The sequence below is a fragment of the Amblyomma americanum genome, chromosome 10 (genome assembly GCF_052857255.1).
Source record: "Amblyomma americanum isolate KBUSLIRL-KWMA chromosome 10, ASM5285725v1, whole genome shotgun sequence".
Taxonomy (NCBI): domain Eukaryota; kingdom Metazoa; phylum Arthropoda; class Arachnida; order Ixodida; family Ixodidae; genus Amblyomma; species Amblyomma americanum.
Window position 1 is genome coordinate 53,522,566 of NC_135506.1, and position 22,052 is coordinate 53,544,617.

General features: G+C 47.3%; 1 protein-coding gene across 1 annotated transcript; it reads left to right on the forward strand.

Moving 5' to 3' along the window:
* Window positions 1-10,645: 10,645 nt before the first annotated feature.
* LOC144106745 (uncharacterized) lies at window positions 10,646-18,864 on the forward strand. Its single transcript, XM_077639587.1, has 2 exons — window positions 10,646-10,776; window positions 16,438-18,864. The coding sequence occupies exons 1-2, from the start codon at window positions 10,732-10,734 to the stop codon at window positions 18,658-18,660; spliced, it is 2,268 nt and encodes a 755-aa protein (XP_077495713.1). The 5' UTR covers window positions 10,646-10,731; the 3' UTR covers window positions 18,661-18,864.
* The last annotated feature ends 3,188 nt before the right edge of the window (window positions 18,865-22,052 follow it).

A 22,052-nucleotide genomic window follows, 5' to 3' on the forward strand; every position in this document is an offset into this window, starting at 1 on the left:
GCTTAGTAGTAGTAGTAGTAGTAGTAGTAGAAGTAGTAGAAGAAGTTGTAGTAGTGTAGCATAGCAGTAGTAGTAGTAGTAGTATAGCTTAGCGGTAGAAGTAGTAGTAGTAGTAATAGTAGCAGTAGTTGTAGTATAGCTTAGCGGCAGTAGTAGTAGTAGTAGTAGTAGTATAGCATAGCAGTAGTAGTAGTAGTAGTAGTATAGCTTAGCGGTAGTAATAGTAGTAGTAGAAGTAGTAGTAGTAGTATAGCTTAGCAGTTGTAGTAGTAGTAGTATAGATTATCGGTAGTAGTAGTAGTAGTAGTATAAGTAGTAGTAGTAGTAGTAGTAGTAGTAGTAGTAGTATAGCTTAGCGGTAGTAGTAGTAGTAGTAGTAGTAGTATAGCTTAGCGGTAGTAGTAGTAGTAGTAGTAGTAGTAGTATAAGTAGTAGTAGTAGTAGTAGTATAGCTTAGCGGTAGTAGTAGTAGTAGCAGTAGTAGTAGTAGTAGTAGTAGAAGTAGTAGTAGTAGTAGTAGTAGTAGTAGTAGTAGTAGTAGTTGTAGTTGTCTTTGCTCTTGTTCTTAATTTTGCTGGTGGTGCTTAATGGTGCAGTGGGAACCGAGTCAGTGATGCGGCAAACACAAGGTACCTGTACTTATTCATTGGCAGTAGTTATTGCTAAACTGAATTTCATGGGCTTCAATTCTGTCAGTTTTATGATAATCTAAAAGCCTGCAGCTCAAAAGTATTTAAAATATGGCTGTAGTGTCACTCGACGCTTATTTATTTCCTAGTTTTTTTTTGCTTCTGAAGCTATTAGTTTTGTTTTGCCGTAGTAATCTTCACAGACAGGGGTTCAGAAAGAATGTCCTTGCTTAAATCCGATTCAATGCTTTCAACTAAATGGTTTTTTATTGGGGAATCCCTGTTTCTCCGCCGCGGTGGCTCAGTGGTTATGGCGCTCGTCTGCTGGCCCGAAAGACGCGGGTTCGATCCCGGCCGCGACGGTCGAATTTCGATGGAGGCGAAATTCTAGAGGCCCGTGTACTGTGCGAGGTCAGTGCACGTTAAAAAACCAAAGGTGGTCGATATCTCCGGAGCCCTTCACTACGGCGTCCCTCATAGCCTGAGTCGCTTTGGCATGTTAAACTCCCATAAACCGAGCAAAGCTCTGTCTGTTTGTAAAATCGACGAATTCGTGAATCTTGGTCCTCTTATTCTGGAAGAACATCACTATGTATGCTTCCCCTTGTGCGTACTCGATACAATTGATTTGATTTGACCCTATTAGAAGTATGTGGTGCATTAAACGCATGTAAGCACATGCATGTGCGTGACTGTACGGCGGCTATATACTGTCCGGCGGCGCAGGTCTCCCGGGAAGGCACCAGTGACCGGCCATGGGAAACCAGAGTCGCCGGGTCAAAGCACCAAAGGAAGCCGGCGCGGAAGCCGCACTCCGAAGGGGCGGACGCCGACAGAGAGCGAGTTCTCTTCCGCCGTCATTAAATACGTGAGTCAGCAACAAGATTTTAGACGACGTTCACGAGTGGACGATAGACATTACTGAACGGCACCACGGATGGCTCAGTGACACCCTGGGCATCTGAAGGTGATTACACTACCTCTACAAGACCCTATGTTGCGCGTGGTCACCGCCGTGGGACGCATAAACTGCGTTTCCAGACCAGAAAACCAGTTCGCCATTCCACGCGGCCGGGTAGCCCTTTGGTCTGGACACTTTCTCCATTTATTCCCTAGGAAAAATTAGCATAGTCACTACTCGAAACCGCTGCCGGCCGTGAAAGTATTGCAGAGTTTCGTTTTGGTGCACAGCCGGCCCCTACATGGGTGCCAAAATCGAGCTATAGAAAGATGAGCCGCAGCCCAAGCACGCAACGTTCGACACAGCATTTCTCAAAACCTCCCCGATGGAAGAAGCGCTGTTCGTCATTTATCAATTTGCAACGACTGCCGAGAAATGGGAAATTTGTTTTTTGGCTCGGTCATAATTGCTTGAGATGGACTCAGATGTAATAACATGTTTGTCGATGCAAGCACGCTAGAAGTGGTTTTATAACTTCAATACGCGCGTAATTCCAAGCAATAATTCCAATAATTTTATATAGAAAGTCAAAACGTTTTATTAGATCAATTTGACCTCGGCACAGTGAGTAGTAGCTTAGCGGTGCTTCGCGAGTCAGCCATCACTGGGAGGCAGAATCTACCTAAAGTTTCAGCCAACCGCTATATATATCCAAGCCAAATACATAGTTTGCACAAGTTTGGTATTTGGCTTTAGTTGTATGCAGGAAAGGAGCTCGGAATAAACGGTCGCCTTAATTTCGAATAAATCCTCGAATCTCTGCTGCTTTACGTATTGCTGCTGTTGGCACTATACTGCAGTGTCCTCGAGGGTTCATGTCCAATATTCTCGGAGAAAAATTTTGAAAATTGGAAAATTGTAAGATACTGTTATGGGAATATTGCAGGTAATGGTGCATTCTTCTGATATGTAGCAAAATCTTTCTTTTGAAGTGCTTCCATCGATCGCATCGAACAGTTAAGACTGCCATAGAAAACCAAGGGCTGCTCCTTTTGATGATAGCACAAACGTTAATCGAAAAAAAAATGCAACACCGCTATCCGGTGATCTGCGGATATACTGATTGTTATAGTAAAATCTTACATTATATAAAAAATTGTGCTCATAGACGGTTTCCCGCTAAAAGCTGCTTTAGTCCAGAATTGTTTCGGTATGTCTTCAAAATGGATGTGGCTGTTGCATACCTGATTTCTTCGGCTGGTTCCTTACCTGTGTGTGCCTGACGGCTGCGCAAAGATGCGCTTCGGTTGAGACTAAGTAGCTGAAATCGCACACGGACAGTTTTTACTCTGGTGTCCTAGCTCAACTTAAGCTACTTTGCCTGACATTAAAGTGAATCAACTAGCTCAGGTTAAGCCCTATCTGGAGTGCCTGCGCGATGCGCGAAGCACTTAAGCCTTCAGTGCATTGCTCACTAACCAGTATGTATTGAAGAAATCTGTGTGTGCCATGTTTGCGTTTGTGTCGTTACCAAGCAATGAAAGCTGCAATAACTTCCTCGCATCGTTTGGAGTTCTTAACCACGCCGATTATCACATTTGTGCAACTATTAGGAGGCGCTCAATTGTTCCTTTAAGTCGTGTTTATTAAGATAATACTCGTCTTATAGTTGAAATGTTGGTTTGGTTCTCAACCAGACATTTACCTTTGTGTCACTTTCTCACGAATAGTCATCGCTCATGGTAATATCATGTAACACGTTGTGAAAAAACATTAAAAATAGGACAGGATGATACAATATTGCACAATATTGCAATACTGCACCCAGCGGGCTTCAAGGCATACCGCAGCGGAGGGCTCCGCGTTACAACCGGGCCTCTTTAACTCGTTGATAAATATCGAAATTGTAAGTGCGCAAGGAAAGATTTGCATTTAGCCATCACCGAAATATGGCCACCGCAGTGGCCACGTTTCGATCTAGACTGTATCATAATTGTTTGCAAAAATCCATGCGGTCAGTAATCTAGTCCCAATTCGCTAAACCTCGTCCTATCAACCTGTAATTGCCTTCCCTTCGACACAGTCCCTCCGGCTACTTCCTAGAAGTGATAATGGGTGTCTCTCCTGGCTCGCTCCCTCACCTGTGGTGTCGCTTTGGTATCTACTCCCTTTTAATTTCATATCCACCTTCGGGTATATTTCAGGACCTATTTATTTATCCATCATTATCATTGGAATCAGACTGCTGTTCCTAGCGGCGCGAGCTGAGGCAACTTTATTTTTACAATTCTTAAAGGGGCACTGAAAGGACCTCTAAGAAAATTGCGGTATGCCTGGGATGTTAAAGCACGCCGCTTCACGAATATTGTCCGGCAAGAATTTCTTATTGCACTTGGTAGAAGCTGAATTGCTTGTAGTCAAAATTTGAATTTCAGCGTATTCGCGCCTTTCTCTCTCCTCTCGTCACTTTTGTGCGCCATGGAAGGCCGGCGCTCCTCCGCCGGTCCCACCTCCGGGGGCGGGGCTTCCTGACCCGCCGGAGCTACGCGGCTTGCTGGCGTCGGTCATGGTAGCCTTCTGACGTCCGAAAGATTCTAACCAATAGCCATCTTCCAACTTTTATACGCAGTTGTGAGCGACTGAGGCAGGTGCGAGCACGAAAAGTCGCCGAAAAGGGATCGCCAAATTTTGCGCGTGATTGTGGGTTCTCTTCTGCGTGTAGAAGTGTATTATTTGGCTCAGGTCTTCATGACAACACTGTGCAGTGATTGAGCGAGTTGATATACTCACTTCGGGAGGAGTTTCAGGGCCCCTTTAAAGCCTCAACGTACACTATTGTCGTCCATGCAGCCGGGCGCTCAGAAGAAGCGCGGAAGTCACGCACAGCAGACCGGACCAGCATGGCCCGGACTCCGGCTGCCCGTGATCATCGCCGTGTGTTCCTGCACCATACTGGTGAGCATCGTCGTCCTGGTGCTCACGTTGCTACTGGTCACCAACCCCAGCAAGTCCGCTTCCAGCACCTCTTTGGCGCCACGTGCTTAGCAAGGAAGCCACATGCAGCTCCTCGACGATGCCTTCTGCCCTCCGGTTTCGCACTCGAACACCTGGTTTCGTACCCGAACATCTCCAAGTAGTTCCGTTCCTGGCAGTAACGTCGATCGTTCCTCTCTTCGAGGTGCAGCGTCATGGATGAAAAGAGCTTTAATTGCCTGAACTCAGTGCCAGTGCAGAAGCAGAAGTTGGCGCTCGGCGACTTGTAGCCATCTGCTTTGAAAAGTGCCACCACCACAGATACATCTGCCCTTCTATTCAAACAGTTCTGTTAACCATCGCCGTCGATGATTTCTTTCAGTGAGGACGGCAGCGATTTTGCCTACGAAAACCGAGTTATCTTATGTGTGCCTTTACGTTCACTTCGTCTCACTGATTGTGCTCGTATTTGAGAATCGAGTTCAACACTTGATATTTCGCTACGGACGATAGTTATTTCGTAATCTTGACCTCCATGACCTACAGTAAGCTCAAAAATTCGGATGATACGAGAGAGAGAAACCTTGAATGATATTTTTTTTTTCTCGTACCTACGTTTAGGAGCCACTGGGACAAAAGGCAACGCTCCTGTTAATCAAAATACTGAATTCTTACCTGCGCGCCACTTCATTGGCGGCCTTTCAGTACCTATGATCGCTTACGTCATTACTGCTTTAAATAGCGACGTTGCGACGTCGATACAAGGGTTGTAAGTGCAGAGGTAATGGAGAAAAGATAATTCGCGCTTAACCCGGCTCTGTTTATGCGCTTCTTTATTTCAGCTTCAAACTGCATAGTACTCGCTTGCCTTAGGAAACCCGCTTCGTTTTTTTGTGCCTGCTGTAGAGCCATCAGTTGCATCCTGCACAAAGTTCAGTGGAGAAGCCCAATTTATGCAAGATAATTCAGTCTAGCGCCATACAATCTAAAAACTGAAGAAACAGCGGTCTTGTGCCTTTTGTGTGGATTTCATAAGTATTGTAGTGTTTTCTGCGTTTTTTACTACAATAAAAAAAATGTAGGCTGGAATGTTATCCTAATGAATTGTGGTGTTTGACTTCATCTCTACACCTCTGCCGAAAGCATCAGATTTTCTCTGATGCTCGAATATTGAATAAATCCTATATTCAAAAAACAGACCGTTCGAATCCATCTAATTACCGACCAATCCCGATACTATGTGCAATAAATATATATATTGATAAATTACTTGCTAAAAGATATAGAAGTTATCTAGAAAGGCATAACCTGTTATGCCCCCAACAACATGGATTCAAAGCAAAATATTCCACGTCTACGGCGGGTTTATCGCTCTCTCGCATTATTAACCATGCATTACAGGAAAACAGTTTGTGTAATTTCAGTACGAAACCACTACTCCAGACGTGCCGACCGCGATTAAGAGTTTTGTCTTTTCTTCTGCTTCTTGTCTTGTGACCTTGTGGCGTCATCACAACTTGCTTATCGGATTGTGAGCAAACTGACCACCGTGGTAGGTGGCAGGTAAATTAACGATTGGTCACGAGATGTTGCTCGGGAACACCAAGCTGGGTCGCACAAGCCCCGCCAGGTGGCAGCACCCGCCATCCCGGACGGTGGCGCATCGCTTTACCCCTGCACTACTGCGCCAGTAGTAGTATGAGGACTCCCAGTAATCTATGAATGTGAGGTATAGAGAATGACCAATTCCGCATATGTGGGCATTAAGCAACTAAAGCCCTTACGGCCGAGCTTAAGTGTCCCCTGGTTTCGCTCGTGTACTCGGTTTAACTACGTTAAACCCCTACCACTTTTTTTTTCTCTAGACCTAAGAAAAGACCTTCGACACCGCGAATTATCCAATACTAATGAGTAAATCAAAGGCGCATGGCGTTCGTACTGAACTTATTCAGCTATTTTCACGTTACATCGAGGCACGCGAACAAGCAGTAAAAATGGGCGAGTTTGCGTCTTCAAAAAAGTTCTTAACAGGAATTCAGCAAGGGCCTGTATTGACCTTATTTTTCTCATCACACTTAACTTACCTGAAGTTAAACTTGCATTTTCGGGAAATTGTCATGTATGCCGATGAAGCACGCATTACACTAGCAGCAGAAAACCTGACATATTTGGGACCAAAAGGTAACATAGAGCTCGACAAAACTGCTGGGTGATTTCTGGCGAACAGGCTTAAACGTCAATTCTAGGAAAGCAAATTATGTCGTAATCCATTACCCATAAAAATAATCTGTACAAGGTACAGTTATCAATTAATGACTGCCTTCGGGAACAAAGTACTTCGAGTAACTACCATGGAATAATATTTCATAAAAATATGCATTAGGAGGAACAGCGTTCCTTGCACCGAAATAACATCTGAATGACATGCTTTGTTGAATTGCGGAGCTACTTCGAAAATAATGCGCTCATTTTGTGTTTTCCTTTAACTCAATCATTTTTTATACCATGTCGGAACTTAGGGATGTAAATACAGAACAAATATTCATCCCTTTAGAATATTACAAAAACACGCGGTTACAATCATAACTCACTCTACTTGCACTGTTTCCAGCAAGCCGTTGTCTTTAGAGTTCAACATTTTATAGTTTTATCAAGTACGCGGCTTAAGAACAGCAGAGACTGTATACAGCAGAGGTTTAACCATCCCTTTCCCGCTGCACTGCTTCACATTACAGCCCGCGCCAATAGAAACGCAACATTAGGTAACTTAAGCCTTCGTACTAGTAGCAATATTTATGGTGAGCGAGTAAATTTTCTGGCGTAAAAATATGGAACAATATACCCTACACAATGAAACATGCTCAGAAGTTTTTCCGAAAGCCAAAGAGAAGTTAAATGCGACACTGAGGTTTTTATGCTTTATTTGATAAAAAGAATTGTAACCTTTTATTTTTATTTTTTTTTCTTGCTTGTGAACAACTGTCTAACCTTTACTAGGTGCCGAAAAAGAAACCGGACCAATCGTTTCCTTTTTTACTTTGTATATTGCAATGCCTTTTGCCCTTTCTATCTGTTGCCAGTTGTCAACTTTTCTTACGGAATTGTCAATAGCCTTTCGCTATTGGTCCTGCAAGTTTTTTGTAACTTTCAGAATATTATAGGTTGTGCGAATATGACAAAAAGTGGGGGTTACTTCTACAAGTATCTGAAAGAGGGGTAGTGAACTTCTGTATAAACGACTCTCCGGCAAATCCAGACGTCGGCGCCATTTCTCCCATAAAGCCGCAGGTAGAGAGCGAACTGAAGCGTCGCATTGGTGTCATGGCAACATATTCATAAGAGCAAAACTCCATCCCTCGTACTGGTGCAATCACAACGTATCCATAAGAAAAAAATTCACCCCAGCGCAGGATTCGCAACATCGCTGGCGTAAACAGAAAAGCTTAGTTTCACGGTGCCCCAGAGAATTCTGCTATCGCCACTGTGTTTTAAGCCGAAAGCACAACGTCACGGGATTAAACCCAACCAAGAATCTTGGGGCGTCCCTGATGTTGAGGGTGCAGAAATAAAATATTATCGCGCCTTGGTTTCCAATCCGCGGCGGCGCGAACAGATCGGATTCGCTGCCCACTGCACTAGGCTATCGCCGCAGCAGATCACGTGTCATGTTAAGCTGCAGTACACACTCGCGCGCTGTGCATTGCACATCGTCGTCTTCATCAACTTCCATCTGAGGCGCGAACAGATCAGATAACCTTAGCTCGATCAGAGCTTAACCTGAGTCCAATCTGGTCGCCAGGCGTGCCGAAGACCCAGCAAAGCGAAACCGTCAGCCAACCAGGCTAAACATATGCTTTCGCAACGCCTACTCGGTTTAACTACTACGTTAAACCCTAACACTTTTTTTCTCTACGTCCTGATTTGAAAAGGAACAATCGACCAGCTGAGGACTTCATATTTAAACAAGTTCTACTGACGCCAGGTGCGGTTGAAGTAGCTGAAAGCGAAACTAACTGGACTTTTCAAACCCTTGCTGACGGACACAGATAAGAGCAGTATACAGCCTAAACAGGTTTTTGCATGAAAAGGAACTTCATGGCTTTCAATAGCATACAGCCAGCTCAAATTATTTCTTACAGCAAGTGTTCGAATTTTTAAAAATCTCTATGGAACTATATGGGTACGACTGCCACGCTACCTAAGTGACATGCAGCGCCAGTATCGAAGTGACATCACCCAAAATTTATGTCCTCCTATCCTTTCTCTGTAATAGTCTATTGCAAACCAATAGAGTTTCATCCACTAACCCATTAATTTTGTTAAAACTGCAGCTAAGAGCGCGACATGAGTCACTAGCGAGAAAGCCGTTTTGTCAAGGTGAAGCTCGGAGTAACTCCAGTAACCTCGGAGGAGCGTCGTTCCAGCTGCAGCCAATGGGAGGAGGGCGTAGCGCCAGCTGCAGCCGAGCTGATAGACGGTAAGATGAAGCGCGAGAAACAAGGTTGCATGCACATGCGGATGCCAGAAAATAGAGGCGAAGGATAAGGCCGCAGTATACGAACGTGAAGCGCATCAAACGGTAATTCATGAATGAAGCCACCCGCGCAGCGGCTCAGTGGTTGGGGCGCTCGGCTACTGATCCGGAGTACCCGGGTCCGAACCCGACCGCGGCGGCCGTGTTTCGATGGAGGCGAAAACGCTAAGGTGCCCGTGAGCTGTGCGATGTCAGTGCACGTTAAAGATGCCCAGGTGGTCGAAATTATTCCGGAGCTCTCTACTACGGCACCTCTTCCTTTCTTATTTCACTCCCTCCGTTAGCCCTTCTCTTACGGCGCGGCTCGGGTGTCAGCTGAGATGTGAGACATATACTGCGCCATTTCCTTTATTATTAATAACGATAATTGGTTTCTGGGGAAAGGAAATGGCGCATTATTTGTCTCATATATCGTTGGACACCTGAACCGCGCCGTAAGGGAAGGGATAAATGAGGAAGTGAAAGAAAAAAGGAAGACAGAGGTGCCGTAGTGGAGGGCTCCGGAATAATTTCGACCACCTGGGGATTTTTAACGTGCACTGACATCGCACAGCACACGGGCGCCTTGGCGTTTTGTTTCCATAAAAGCGCAGCCGCCGCGGTCGGGTTTGAACCCGGGAACTCCAGATCAGTAGCCGAGCACCCTAACCGCTAAACCACCGCGGCGGGTCCATTTCCTTTACCCAGAAACCAATTTTCAATTTTTCAATGAAGCCTGTTCGACATAAGATTCTGAATCCGAACTACGTGCACGGCAAGCTGAATAGCAGTGCAAAATACAAGAGCGCCAAGGGGAGTCAACCGATCCAGTGGATACAGGGAGGCGGCAAGCTGAAACAGAACGGCATAACCTTGCGAAACGGTATGCCGAGAGAGATGAAGACCGAGAAAGAAGAGGAAAATAATGAAGTTGCCGGAATATGTGCAGTTGAGAGGCGTGTATTAAAGTGGCTTCACACACCACCGAACAGAGGAGTGGCATAGCATATATTGCGCGAATGTCCGGACCCTGTAGAGTATCTGTTACGTGTCCAATTGGACTTATTTTTGGAAATGTGGTGGAGAGTTTGAAGGATGCTTCACTCCCGCCACCGGTTGGCCCGGTATCGCACTACCTCCGGGATCGGCCTTGTCTTTAGCGCGTCTTTACTATCCTGTCCTTCTATCCCATCTTTCAACTCTCCTTCTATCTGCACGTGGTGGCGATTGTGGCTCATCTTGAGCCAGTGATCAGGCCTGTGCACTTTCTTCCTGGCAACAATCCATCTATCTATCACCGAACAGAGGGAACGGCGACTCGAATCGCAGCGAGCTGCAACGGCGGCTTATTGACAGAGGATAGCGGAGGAACTACTCAAGAAAATTTGGTATCAACTCAAAATGTCAAGCTAAAAAAAAGCTAAACAAAGGAGAACGTGCTAGCGCTTCTAAGTCTCATTTATCTTGGTTCGGTAAATCGAGGCCGATATTTTTCTATAGTTACTGCGCTTTTCCATTCTTTATAGGCAATCATTAATATTATGACGACGTAAAAGACGAACGCAAGATGGATAGTATGAACGCTGTCCAGGATGGCGCCGAAGATGACGTGAAAAAGGTGCTCGCGGCTGCACGAGAGAACGCGCGCTCCGTTCGGTTTCTTGCCTTCCTTCCTTCCTTGTCTGCTGCGCTGATTCAGCAGCCGTCAACGACCAATGCAGCCGTCGGATTTAAGAAGGCGTGGACGCTCCAGCGATTCTGTGAGTGCTTGCTAGACGTACTGCCCATCCATCTTTTGTGGTCCGCACGGTGCAACAGTCACTCTTTCCATTAGACTTCGTGGCTTCATTTTTCAAGTTGGCTAGTGATATCCCGACCCAGCGGCGACTAGAAAAGCTCAGACACTCTACAGCTTTCCGTCTCCTCTACCGCACGCCTCCTCCCTTCACTCTATGAATCTAGCGCCTCATAAGTGTGTTAAGGTTGGAGTCAAAGAATGAAGAGGGATGGAGGCGCCGTAGTGGATAACTCCGGTTTAATTCTGACCACCCGGGGATCTTCCACGTCCACTTATGTAGCCCAGCAGCAAGAGGTTTATTTTTTAGGCGAAAGGAAGCAGGCACCCGTGTGCTGTGCGTTGTCATTGCACGTTAAAAACGAGGGGGGGGGGTCGAAATTATTCCGGAGCCCTCCACTAATGCAGCCTTTTCGCTCTTTCTTCTTTCCCTCCCACCTTTCTCTCTTCCCTTCATTCGCGGGAATGAATGAATGAATGAAAAACTTTATTGTATAAGGGTTATTTCTCGCAGCGTAGGTGGAGCCCTCAGTCCAGGGCCCCAGCGGCCTTCTGGAGAAGTGTCCACCGAGAAGTGAGACAGTTACTGCGCCATTCATTTTCCAAAAAAACATTTTATTTTTTGCCACGCCTTCCGATGGTGCGTAATGAGCCCATAGACCCTTCTGCTAGAAAGCGCAGAAGGAAACTTACGGCAGTTACTGCATTGAAGGGGATCGCATAGCGTGTTCGGGAGTCCACCACAGATATCGCCTTTGCGGCCAGTTCCCCCACACACACACACAGAAAACTCTGAGGCCACCTACCGTGCAGAGTGAAACGCGAGCGCTGTTCATAGGCTCGGCATCGGTTTCTTAGAATCTTAGCGTTTTTACGGAGGAAAAACGCTAAGGCGCCCGTGTGCTGTGCGATGTCAGTGCACGTCAAAGATCCCCAGGCGGTCGAAATTATTCTGGAGCCCTCCACTACGGCACCTCTTTCTTCCTTTCTTCTTTCACTTCCTCCTTTATGCCTCCCTTACGGCGCGGTTCAGGTGTCCAAAGATATGTAAGACAGATACTGCGCCATTTCCTTTTTCCCAAAACCAAATATTGTTATTATTATGAGCTTAAACGTCCACGGCCATCGCATAGCACGCGAGAACCTTTGCGTTCCGCCTTCATTAAAACGCGGCCGCCGCAGTCGGGTTCGAACATAAATTTATGCACGCACATCTTCTCACAGTAGTAGCAGTGGTTTATTAAACTAATAATAAAAAAGAAAGCAAAAGATTGCCAGCCCCGGCATCTGCCATCGCTTAGGAAGCGCTTGAGCTGGGGCAGCGGAAATAAACAACAGCAGGCAGAATGGAGAAATGAAATGAAAGAGGTGAAAAGACAGGTAGAAAAGATAGGGGGAGACGAACTATACACAAATAATCTATTTACACAATAACCGTCTCACAGCTTATCCGCATGAGAACGTACGCCACGAGCACGAGGGGATGGCTTCCAGAACCTCGCAGTTAGCTCGCGAGCACGTGAAAACGGAGCCGTGTCAACGTTCTGTGAGTGCACACACATCTGTATTCTTTACAGAGTTAAGTATAAACGCGAGCTCTAAGGAATCTGAAGTCGCACACTGGCATTTGAGTATTTCGACAGTGTAGCAGCCCCGATGCGTTGATGCTTCAGACAGTGATTGATTCTTAAGTTTGGACAACGATGGCAGTATTTCCATTAACAAAGGAAAAGGTAAGCTTATAAGGATGTTTTTACCCCTTTTTTTCCGTGCGGCGACCGCGTAGTTCTTTATTATGAGCTTTTTCAGTAATTTAATAGAACTGCTTTTGATTGCTTGGTTGTTACTCTGGATTTAATGTCCCTAAGCCATGACAACTGTGAGGATACGGTATGTATGAAATCTATGGCTGTTTAATGTGCACTTACACCTCGCGTAGACCATAGGCTTCTTTTTCAGTTCGCTTCCATCGAAATGCGTTCGCAGCCGGAATTCGATCGCACGACACTTTACGCAGCATGTATCCAACGCTCTTCCGACATGAACCTGCACGTCTTTTACAGCGAAAGCTTTACTGGCCTCGCGGCGCCGATTTCGCCGTGGGCTGCAGTTCGACCTTCGTTCGACCGCAGTTGCGCCGTAGCCTTGGCAACACCGCCGCCGCGTCCATATCTCCTCTCATTCCCTCCTTTATCCCGTTCCTTAAGGCGTGGTTCTGGCGTCCACCGAGATGTGAGAAATATGCCGCGCCATTTTCTTTCCTGAAAAACCAATTTTCAATTTCCTACACCCCGCTGTGGCTCAGTGGTTAGTGCGCTCGGATACTGATCCGGAGTACCCGGGGCTGAACCCGACCGAATCGGCGCGTTTTGATGGAGCCGATACGCAAAGGCGCCCGTGTGCTGTACGATGTGCACGTTAAAAATCTCCAGGTGGTCGAAATTATTCCCTTCACTACGGCACGTCTTTCTTCCTTTTTTCTTGCAGTCCCTCCTCTATCCCTTCCTTTACAGCGCGGTTCAGCTGTCCGCTGAAATGTGAGACCATACTGTGCCATTTCCTTTCTCCCAAACCAAATTTCAGTTTCTTCTTTCCCTTCCACTTTCCTCCCTTCCCTCACGGCATGTTTGAGGTGTCCACCGACGTGTCACAGTCGCTGCACCATTTTCTATCTTTAAATTTCTTTTTTCACGACAGGCGAGGAAAGGAAAATTGGTTGTTGGGCTAAGGAAATGGCGCAGTATCTGTGTCACATATCGTCTGGCACCTCAACCCCGCCATAAAAAAAGAGGTATAAAGAAGGGACTAAAAGGAGAAAAGAAAAAAGTGCCGCAGTGGAGGCCTCTGGATTAATTTCGACCACCTGGGTATCTTCCCGCATAGCACGCGGGCGACTTTGGGATTCACCACCGTCGAAACGCAGCCGCCGTGGTCGGGTTCGAACCCAGATACTCCAGGTTGAATGGTATTAATATTTCGTTTTAGTGGAAACGGAAAGGAAATGGTGCAGTATCTGTCTCATATATCGTTGGACACCTGAACAGAACGTAAGGAAAGGGATAAAGGAGGGAGTGAAAGAAGAAAGGAAGAAAGAGGTGCTGTAGTGGAATGCTACGGAATAATTTAGACCACCTGGGGATCTTTAACGTGCAGTGACATCGCACAACACACGGGCTCATTAGCGTTTCGCCTCCATCGAAATGCAGCCGCCGCGGTCGCGTTCGAACCCGAGAATGTGTTTGCCATTTAAGGGCATGGCGCACACGGGTGCATCGACACACCCTAGGGCGCACCGCTTTCTCGGTTTTTGCCAGACATGGCGAGGCCATTAGAGGTTCCCACACCATCTGAGGAAGTGAAGCGAGGACAGCATATGCTCAGCAGAACAGGTGAATAGACGCGGTGACATGAGAAAAAAAAATTGGCTATGGTTTATCTCTGGTTAACGCTAGTTGAATTGCGAAAGCTTTGTTTCCTCGGCACGTTGTCTACGCAGCGTGTCATTCCGACGCTCTCAAGAACTCAATCCGGTCTCTTCCGCATTTGAAGAGTCACTCCTGGACGTGGCACGACTTCTTCTAGCCGCATCTTCGTTACAACGCTTCTCGAGTCGTGAGGCGCGTTCTCCTGGCGTCTCTTGAGGGTGTTGTATCTTCCTCGCTCCGTTCTGCCGTTGTTGCGTTCTTTCGCGCTCACCGTAAGGACTACAATACACTGAGGTAAAGCGCATATATATATATATATATATATATATATATATATATATATATATATATATATATATATATATATATATATATATATATATATATATATATATATATATATATACCGCGAGGCGACCCCTACTCTCCCTCTACCCCACCGGAGCACATCTGGTGGAGCGAGCGTCGACAGCGGCGCTATCTGTTGGAGGGCGGCTCTGGCGTTGCTAGGCAACGGTGGCTCAACATCGTTCGTCGGCTACGGGATATGGCATACGGCATACGGCTGAAGTGCGCGACGAGCCGAAATGGTCGCTCCGGCTACTGAGCCGGAGTACCCGGGTTCGAACCCTACCGCGGTCGCCGCGTTTCGATTAAGGCGAAACGCAAAGGCGCCCGTATGCTGTACGACGTCAGTGCACGTTTAAGATCCCCAGGTGGTCTAAAATATTCCGGAGCCCTCCACTAGGGCACCACTTCCTTCCTTTGTTCTCCCAGTCCCTCCTTTATCTCTTCTCTTACGGCGCGGTTCAGGTGTACGCCGATATGTGAGACCGATACTGCGCCATTTCCTTTCCCAAAACCAATTTTCATTATGCCAAACAGTGTGCAGTTTCTCGATATGGTATTTTACATCACATCATTCCCCTCAACTACATCTCAGTATCACCTTTAACATCTTAGCTAATCTGCTAGCCACTCGCCAGAAGTGTATCATAACGGCCTAAAAGGCTTCTCTCTCGTTTCCAGCTCACTAGGCCGGCCTTTGGTTTCTGATTCTCGAAGAAAGGAAATGGTGCAGTAATTGTTTTACCTCTCGGTTAACACCTAAACCGTGCAGTAAGGGAAGGGAGTGAATGAATAAAGGAAGAGGTGCCTAGTGGAGGGGTCCGGAATAATTTCGATTACCTGGGGATCTTTAACGTGCATTGACATCGCACAGCACACGGGCGCCTTCGCGTTTCGCCTCCATCGAAACGTGGCTGCAACGTCCGGGTTCGAACCCAGGAACTACAGCTCAGTAGCTGAGCTCACTAACCAGTGAGCCACAGCGGCTGGTAAGAGCGGGTCTCCTGTGTCATTTTAGTGCTGAAAATGCTTCTAGCCGTATTCCCGGGTCTTCAGCGTTGTGTCAGTGTTTAAAGCCTAAGAAGAGCAAGTGTCACTGGCTCCCTGGGTCAGTAGACAGGTGGCGGTGGTGCCCACCTGTAAAAAAATCAGCTGCGGTTTAACGACTGCCGAATCCGGTAAGAGAGCAAAAGCTGGGGTGTGTCGGGCAAGTAGACGCGGCTTGGCGTCTGTAACGTTGAGTGCGTTCTACCCACTAGATAGGCAGCGTGCTCACCCTGCCCCCCTGGCTGTTGGCAGTTAATGGTTCATCGCGAGAGGTTGGTCACCCAATGAACGAAGGGGCCTATTGCTTGTCTGCCGCTAAGTTTTCAGCGCTAATGCATGCAGCCCACATCTCTCTCACCCCCGCTGCTTACCTTGAACAGCGCGTTTCACCTGAAACCGACCTTTAACCACGTTACCGTTATGACGTCACTAAGCCGCCGGCGCCGATACCAAGCGCTGGCCTCTGTTTCTAAAGGCCGTTGGTGTTAACTGTGTTCAATGCGGCGCATACTACGTGGATGCAGAGTCCAACCGAGGAGGGCTTCTGCACTATCGAGGTGGTGCACGAGGGAAAACTGGTGAGCGGGCTGATAGTAAAAACTAGCGACGCGCTTATGTTGGAGGAGGTGGCGATTGCACTGGCCGGCACCCACTCCGATGCAGCGTTCATAATGTTGGGCACGCAGCAGGCCTGCTGAAATTACTTGCGATGTAGGATAGCGCCACTCGCCCACCGAATACTATTGGCAGTTGAGAGCAATTCGGATTCGACGATTCTCGTAATAATCCACCCTGCGGCTCTCCAGGTTTGCGGCATGGCGTCATGGCGCGGGCGACTCTGGGAATACACTACCTACCTGGTCAGGCACTGCCCGAGTCTCTGTCCGTCATCAAACCAGCTTTTTTCCAACCTCAGACACCTGCGGAGTATCCTGAGTCAGGGCAGGATCAACCACGACGCGCCCTGCACGGCGGACGACCCCGACGGCTGCAACATACTCGCCGACCTCACAATCTGGAACGAGTTCCTCTGGGTCATCGACTTCGAGCTCCGAGAGGTCGGACCGGGCCGCCTAGCCCTCTGTTGGCTCCGCGGACGCGTGATGCCAGTCGCGTCCGACATGCAGCGCCGACACTCTCTGGTGCTGGTCCACTGGCTGCTCACGGAGCACCGCTGCCTGGAGTACGTGGAGCTCTGCGAGTCCCGGATGTCGAGGAGCCACTTCCTCTTCCGCGACGGCCTCCGGCTGAGCCATGGCTTGAGGCACGTCAAGCTCTGCTACAACCTCCTGTACGATTACCCGCCCAGGGACCTGATGGACGCACTCTCGTCCACCATCGCAACGCTGAACACGCTGGAGGTCGTGAGCGTGCGTTTCTCCGCCGCCGGCGTGGTCATGCTGTGCGAGCTCCTGGGCCGGTGCAGCGCACTGCGGACGTTGATACTGCACGAGAACGAGCTGAGTGCGTCAGACGCGCGGGCGCTCATGAAAAGCTGCGGAGCCTGTAGGGGCCTCAAGACGGTCCGTGTGGACGAATCGTTCGTCAGTGCGGAATGTGCGCGCGTGCTGGGGGACCTTGTGTTCGGGAACCAAGGCCTCGAAGAACTTGTCGTTAGTCAGTTCTCGCCAGCCGGTACGCAAGCACGCGCGTGCAGCTTTCGAGAACTATTCAATGCCCTTGCTCATCAGAGCACGATGCTCAGAAATCTCGAGATCTACAACTTTGAGCTGGAAGACAGCGACCTCCGGTGCCTTTGCAGGGCTTTGACTGTCAACGCGAAGATGAAGCGTTTAACGCTGTTGTGCAGTGGCGCTTCTGAGGACGCGTATTTTTCTCTCGCTGCCGTGATATCGAATAACGTGTCACTCACCGAAATCTGCGTGAATGCCTGCTTGTTGCCATCCTGGAGCCTGAAGGCGGTAGCGAGTGCGATCGAGACAAACGTCTCGCTTAGAAAACTGTCGTTTAACGATGCGTGCCTGATAGCCGATGAGGCAGTGGAGCTCCTTGAAGCCTTATTGGTAAACCGGACTCTCGAGCGCGTAAACCTTGGCCGCATAAATCAGCCAGGCCTCCGGAACTTCTTGAAGCGGACTGGCGATAAAGACCTGAGGAATAGGCTAGAGCTCACAGCTGTTTATGGGTCGGCACAAGACCTTATCTACTCTTTAAATCACGACCTGAAAACACCATCCGTATCATTCATACCAGCAGCTCAGATAAGGAAGAAAGAATTTCTGGGGCTTTCTCGTGGACTGTGCGGCAACTCCTCCATAACGAGCCTCTCAGTCCACCTTGACAACGCAATCGACTCCAACCTGGCCGTGCTGCTGTCGGCTGCGTTTGCCAGTTGCCGGCACGTGAGGGCCGCGCACCTCTGCTTCCCCACGGAAGCGTCCGAGGCGGTCACGATCCTGCAAGGCATGGCGAAAAGTCCGAACCTGTGCGACCTCGTCATACGGCGCTGGACGTTCGAGCACCGGGAAGCGGCCGCCTTCGGGGACATGTTGCGAGCGACGCAAACCCTGAACAGCGTCACGCTCGAAGAGCTCCAGGGCGACTCCGGCGCCTTCCTGGTCATGGAGCTGCCGCGCGCGTTGGAGACCAACTACACGCTGTTGGCGCTGAACGACTGCGAACAGACCGAGGACGAGCAGAACATGTTCGAGATCCGCGACGCCCTGCGCCGGAACTTGTCCCTGCTCCAGCGCGCCACCCGGTTCGTCGTGCCGCCAGTTTCAGACTCCAAGAAGGCCGCCTCGGCGTTCGAGAAGGTGCGCAAGAGCCGGGCTCTGGTCTCTAACGTGTCACGCTTATCGGGGCTCTCGGAGCCGGAGGCGGTCGAGGCTGTGAGGCTTCGGGGTCGCTACCTAGACGAGAACTTCATGGTCTTGGCCCGCGTAGTCAAGCAGAAGGTTGTGTGTGAGCGGGAAGGCGCCGGTGACTGCCCGGTGCAGCTGGACGAGATCGGACTTGACTGCTGGCTCAGGCTCAGGTCGTACCTCAGGCTCGACGACATCCTGTAGACAGCCGGACACTGCTAGCTCAGCCAGACGCAGGACACTGGCGGTCAGGTATAAGTGTGCAATCGAAATTTGCTTAACGGCGAAGGACGTGCAGCGTGTGATTTGCTGTTATGTGGTCGTGATTAGAGTGCAGTGCACATGAAAGATCGGCGCTTGTTGGTGTCAGTTACACTTATGTCATAACGATGCAAGTGACACGATCGATCGAGGGAGTGAGAAAATAAAATTTGCGTTTTGTGGCCCTCGACCACGGTGCTAGATATTCACGCACATGTTCATTTTAAGGGAATGCTGCTCGATTACGGGAATAGAGCACCCTTGCTGGCAACAGTGAGGCCATGACGCGTATCTCATTTTGTAACTTAAACTGACAGGTACGTATAGTTACTTGAACTTTGAACCTTTTAAGTTGTGCTTGAAATCCTCAACTCCCATTAGCGTAATTTAGCCGATTGTATCTGTTACTCAGTTTTTCGCACATGTTTCAGTAAAGTGGCTTAGCTAATTGTACAGTCCGGAGTAAAAAAAAGATTAGCACAGTGAAGTTACCGGAGGGGCGAAAATCGCACCGGGCAGCAGGAGTGGCGCCGTGCTTTGCGAACACGCCTGGCAGTTCTATTATAGGAGCAACGCCTCCCCTAGTTTTACAAATAGGGGAGGCGCTGATAGGAGTGTTCGTAATCGCAGCGCCCAGGATTGCTATCTGCCGCTGTTGTGGCACGTCACTAGTGCTAATTTCTTTTTGAACTTGATCTTGATCTTTATATTTATTTACCACAAAGGCTGGTGGGTCACCTGGGCTAAAAGCTGCAATCAAACAGCTTGACGAAGCCCAGGCAACCCTTAGAAAGCAGAATAGAAAAGACCACTAAATATTAACAATACTAATAATAATGATGGAAAAAACGTTAACATGAAATATTCAGCTTCACAAAAATAAACACAAGTAGGTCAGTAACAAATGTGTTCACAAACACTGCATTTGTTGTTACAGATTGACACCAATCGCATGAATAATGAGAAGGCATCTTTGTGAGCAATTCAGAATCAGAATATATTTATTTAACATCATGGCGATGTTGGGTGCACCGGCAAAAAGCCAGTGGCAAGGCTTGACGAGGCCGGCGCACCCTACAGAAGCTTGGCAGTGATATACTTGTTCACGTTAATAAAACAAACGAAAGAAACAATACGAGGGCACTTTCAACAAAAAAAAATGTACAAACATACAGGACATATAACAGTTTTTGGCATTATTTAGCTATATATTTATAAGGATTTCTTTTTTAATAAATGTGGGAGAGTGAAGTTCAACATTTGATACCCGTAATTTGTGCGGGTCTTAGGTACAAACCAATTCAAAACTATTCGAGTAGAGTATTTAGACTCTTTGTATTTCAGTCCAGACAGCTGTAACATAAAGCAATTGTTTTTAACAACACTTGTTTCATACCGTCTTAAGAGCAACGTTTCATACAACTGGGGAAGGGGGGTGATGCCGAGTGCCTGAAATATCGGGCCACTATGCTCTAGTCGCGGAGCATTCACAATGCTACGAACAGCTTTTTTTTGAAGAAGGTGCAAACGATTAATGTTGGTAAAAGACGTAGTGCCCCAGACCAAAAAGCAATAGTTAAGAACAGAAGAAAAAAGTGCGTTATACAGCATTTGCTTAATACGCTTCGGCATAAAGTACCTTAGTCGACAAGAAATACCGACAACCTTGGACTGTTTGTTTATTACCATTTCGACAAGATCATTCCATAATAAGTTCTCATGAAAAATCACACCTAAACTTTTGATGACTGGAACAATCTGGATGAGTGACGAGCCCAATCTTAAAGAAAGTGGCGATCCGTTAATAGGCTTACTGCGAGGTCTGAAGAGCACAACTGTGAAAGAATAACTAGGAAACACTGTAGCGAAAAAGTGCATTACAAATTGGAAAAAAAGCTGTGGCAGTTGAACAGGTGTTAAACATTTGATGTGTTGATATTTGTTTAATATGGACAGAAGATTGTGACAAAGACTGGAGCTTGTAATCTGTGCGGAAAAGGGGTGCGAGCCGTGAGTCTTTACTGCGCGTGTTTAGGATGTTGGTGTGATATGCTGCAATGGACCAGTAATTGCTAAAAGTGACCGAAAGCTGACAGGTGAGAAGAAATGTGAGCGTAAGAGTCTTTATTCGTACATGTACTTTATATGAATTTTTTTGTACTGCTGGAAAAATGTAGGGTGGAAGATAGATAATCTAGAGCAAATATATGACGAATAGCCTTTTTATGCAGCACGAGAATTTTGTATAGGTTCTGTTTAGTTGTTAGCCACACCAAGCTGCAGTAATTAGTTTGTGAAGCAAACAAAGCGTAATATATTTGAAATTTTATTTTTATCGGAACAAAATCGCGTTTACGTGATATGGCCCCAGTTGCAGATGAAAGCTTCTTACATATTCCCTCAACGTGTAAATCCCATATTAAATATGAGGAGAATGTAACGCCAAGAATCTTGTGGTGCTCAACCACTTCAATATCCTGTCCGTCAAATTTAATTTGTTGATCTAAAACGAATACTCTTTTTCGAGCCTGGAAAAGCATGACCTTGGTTTTTTTTAGGAATGATTTTAAACTGTTTTGATTGTGACCAGTGACCGATTTTTTCAAGCCAATGATTACATCTGATCAATAAATTATTTGCATCGGTACCTGGAAGGAGAATATTGCAATCATCAGTATATACAACGAAATTATCTGTCGTGTCAACACAAACTTTGTCGTTAATGAACAGATTAAATAAAAGAGGACCTAGCACGCTCCCTTGCGGGACGCCATTTAATATATGTGGTGGGGATGACATTCGATTGTTAATACATACGCATTGTGATCTGTTTTCCAAATATGACTTGAATAGCTGAAAAGGTTTACCACGAACGCCATTTATTAAGAGTTTTCCAGTTATAATATCACGATGAAGAGAGTTCAAACTTTAAATTCATTATCGCTCGGAGTTTTACTTCAGGCTCCGCGTCAGTACTCCCGTAAGTTTGCCGTAGCATAGGCGCCCTGTTGGGCGCCCTGCCACTGTAAGCACCGCCGCACCTTCGTGACGTCATGGCATGGTTCCGGTCCAGAAGGTGAATAAATAAAACGGTTGCAGGCATTTTGTTCGTTTGTATGTGAAGTTCGTAGTAAGCGGACAACACGGACTACAGCCAAAAATACAAAGCAAGAAAAATAAGCGTTTATTTTCTTAAAATTATGGTCATGCATGTCTGTTCCTTCAAAGACAGCCCCATCTCGGCGTATTCCAAGACCTACAGCGCGGCCATATACTCCCCATAGAATCTCTCGCTGCCTACAAGCTGCTTCGGGACGCGATTTGAGAAATTGCAA

Excerpts from the sequence above, each read along its gene's own strand:
- LOC144106745 (XM_077639587.1), top strand. The coding sequence starts at position 10,732 with ATGCAGCCGTCGGATTTAAGAAGGCGTGGACGCTCCAGCGATTCT. Across the intron at positions 10,777-16,437 it reads GTGGACGCTCCAGCGATTCT|GTTTGCGGCATGGCGTCATG; the intron begins GTGAGTGCTTGC and ends GCGGCTCTCCAG.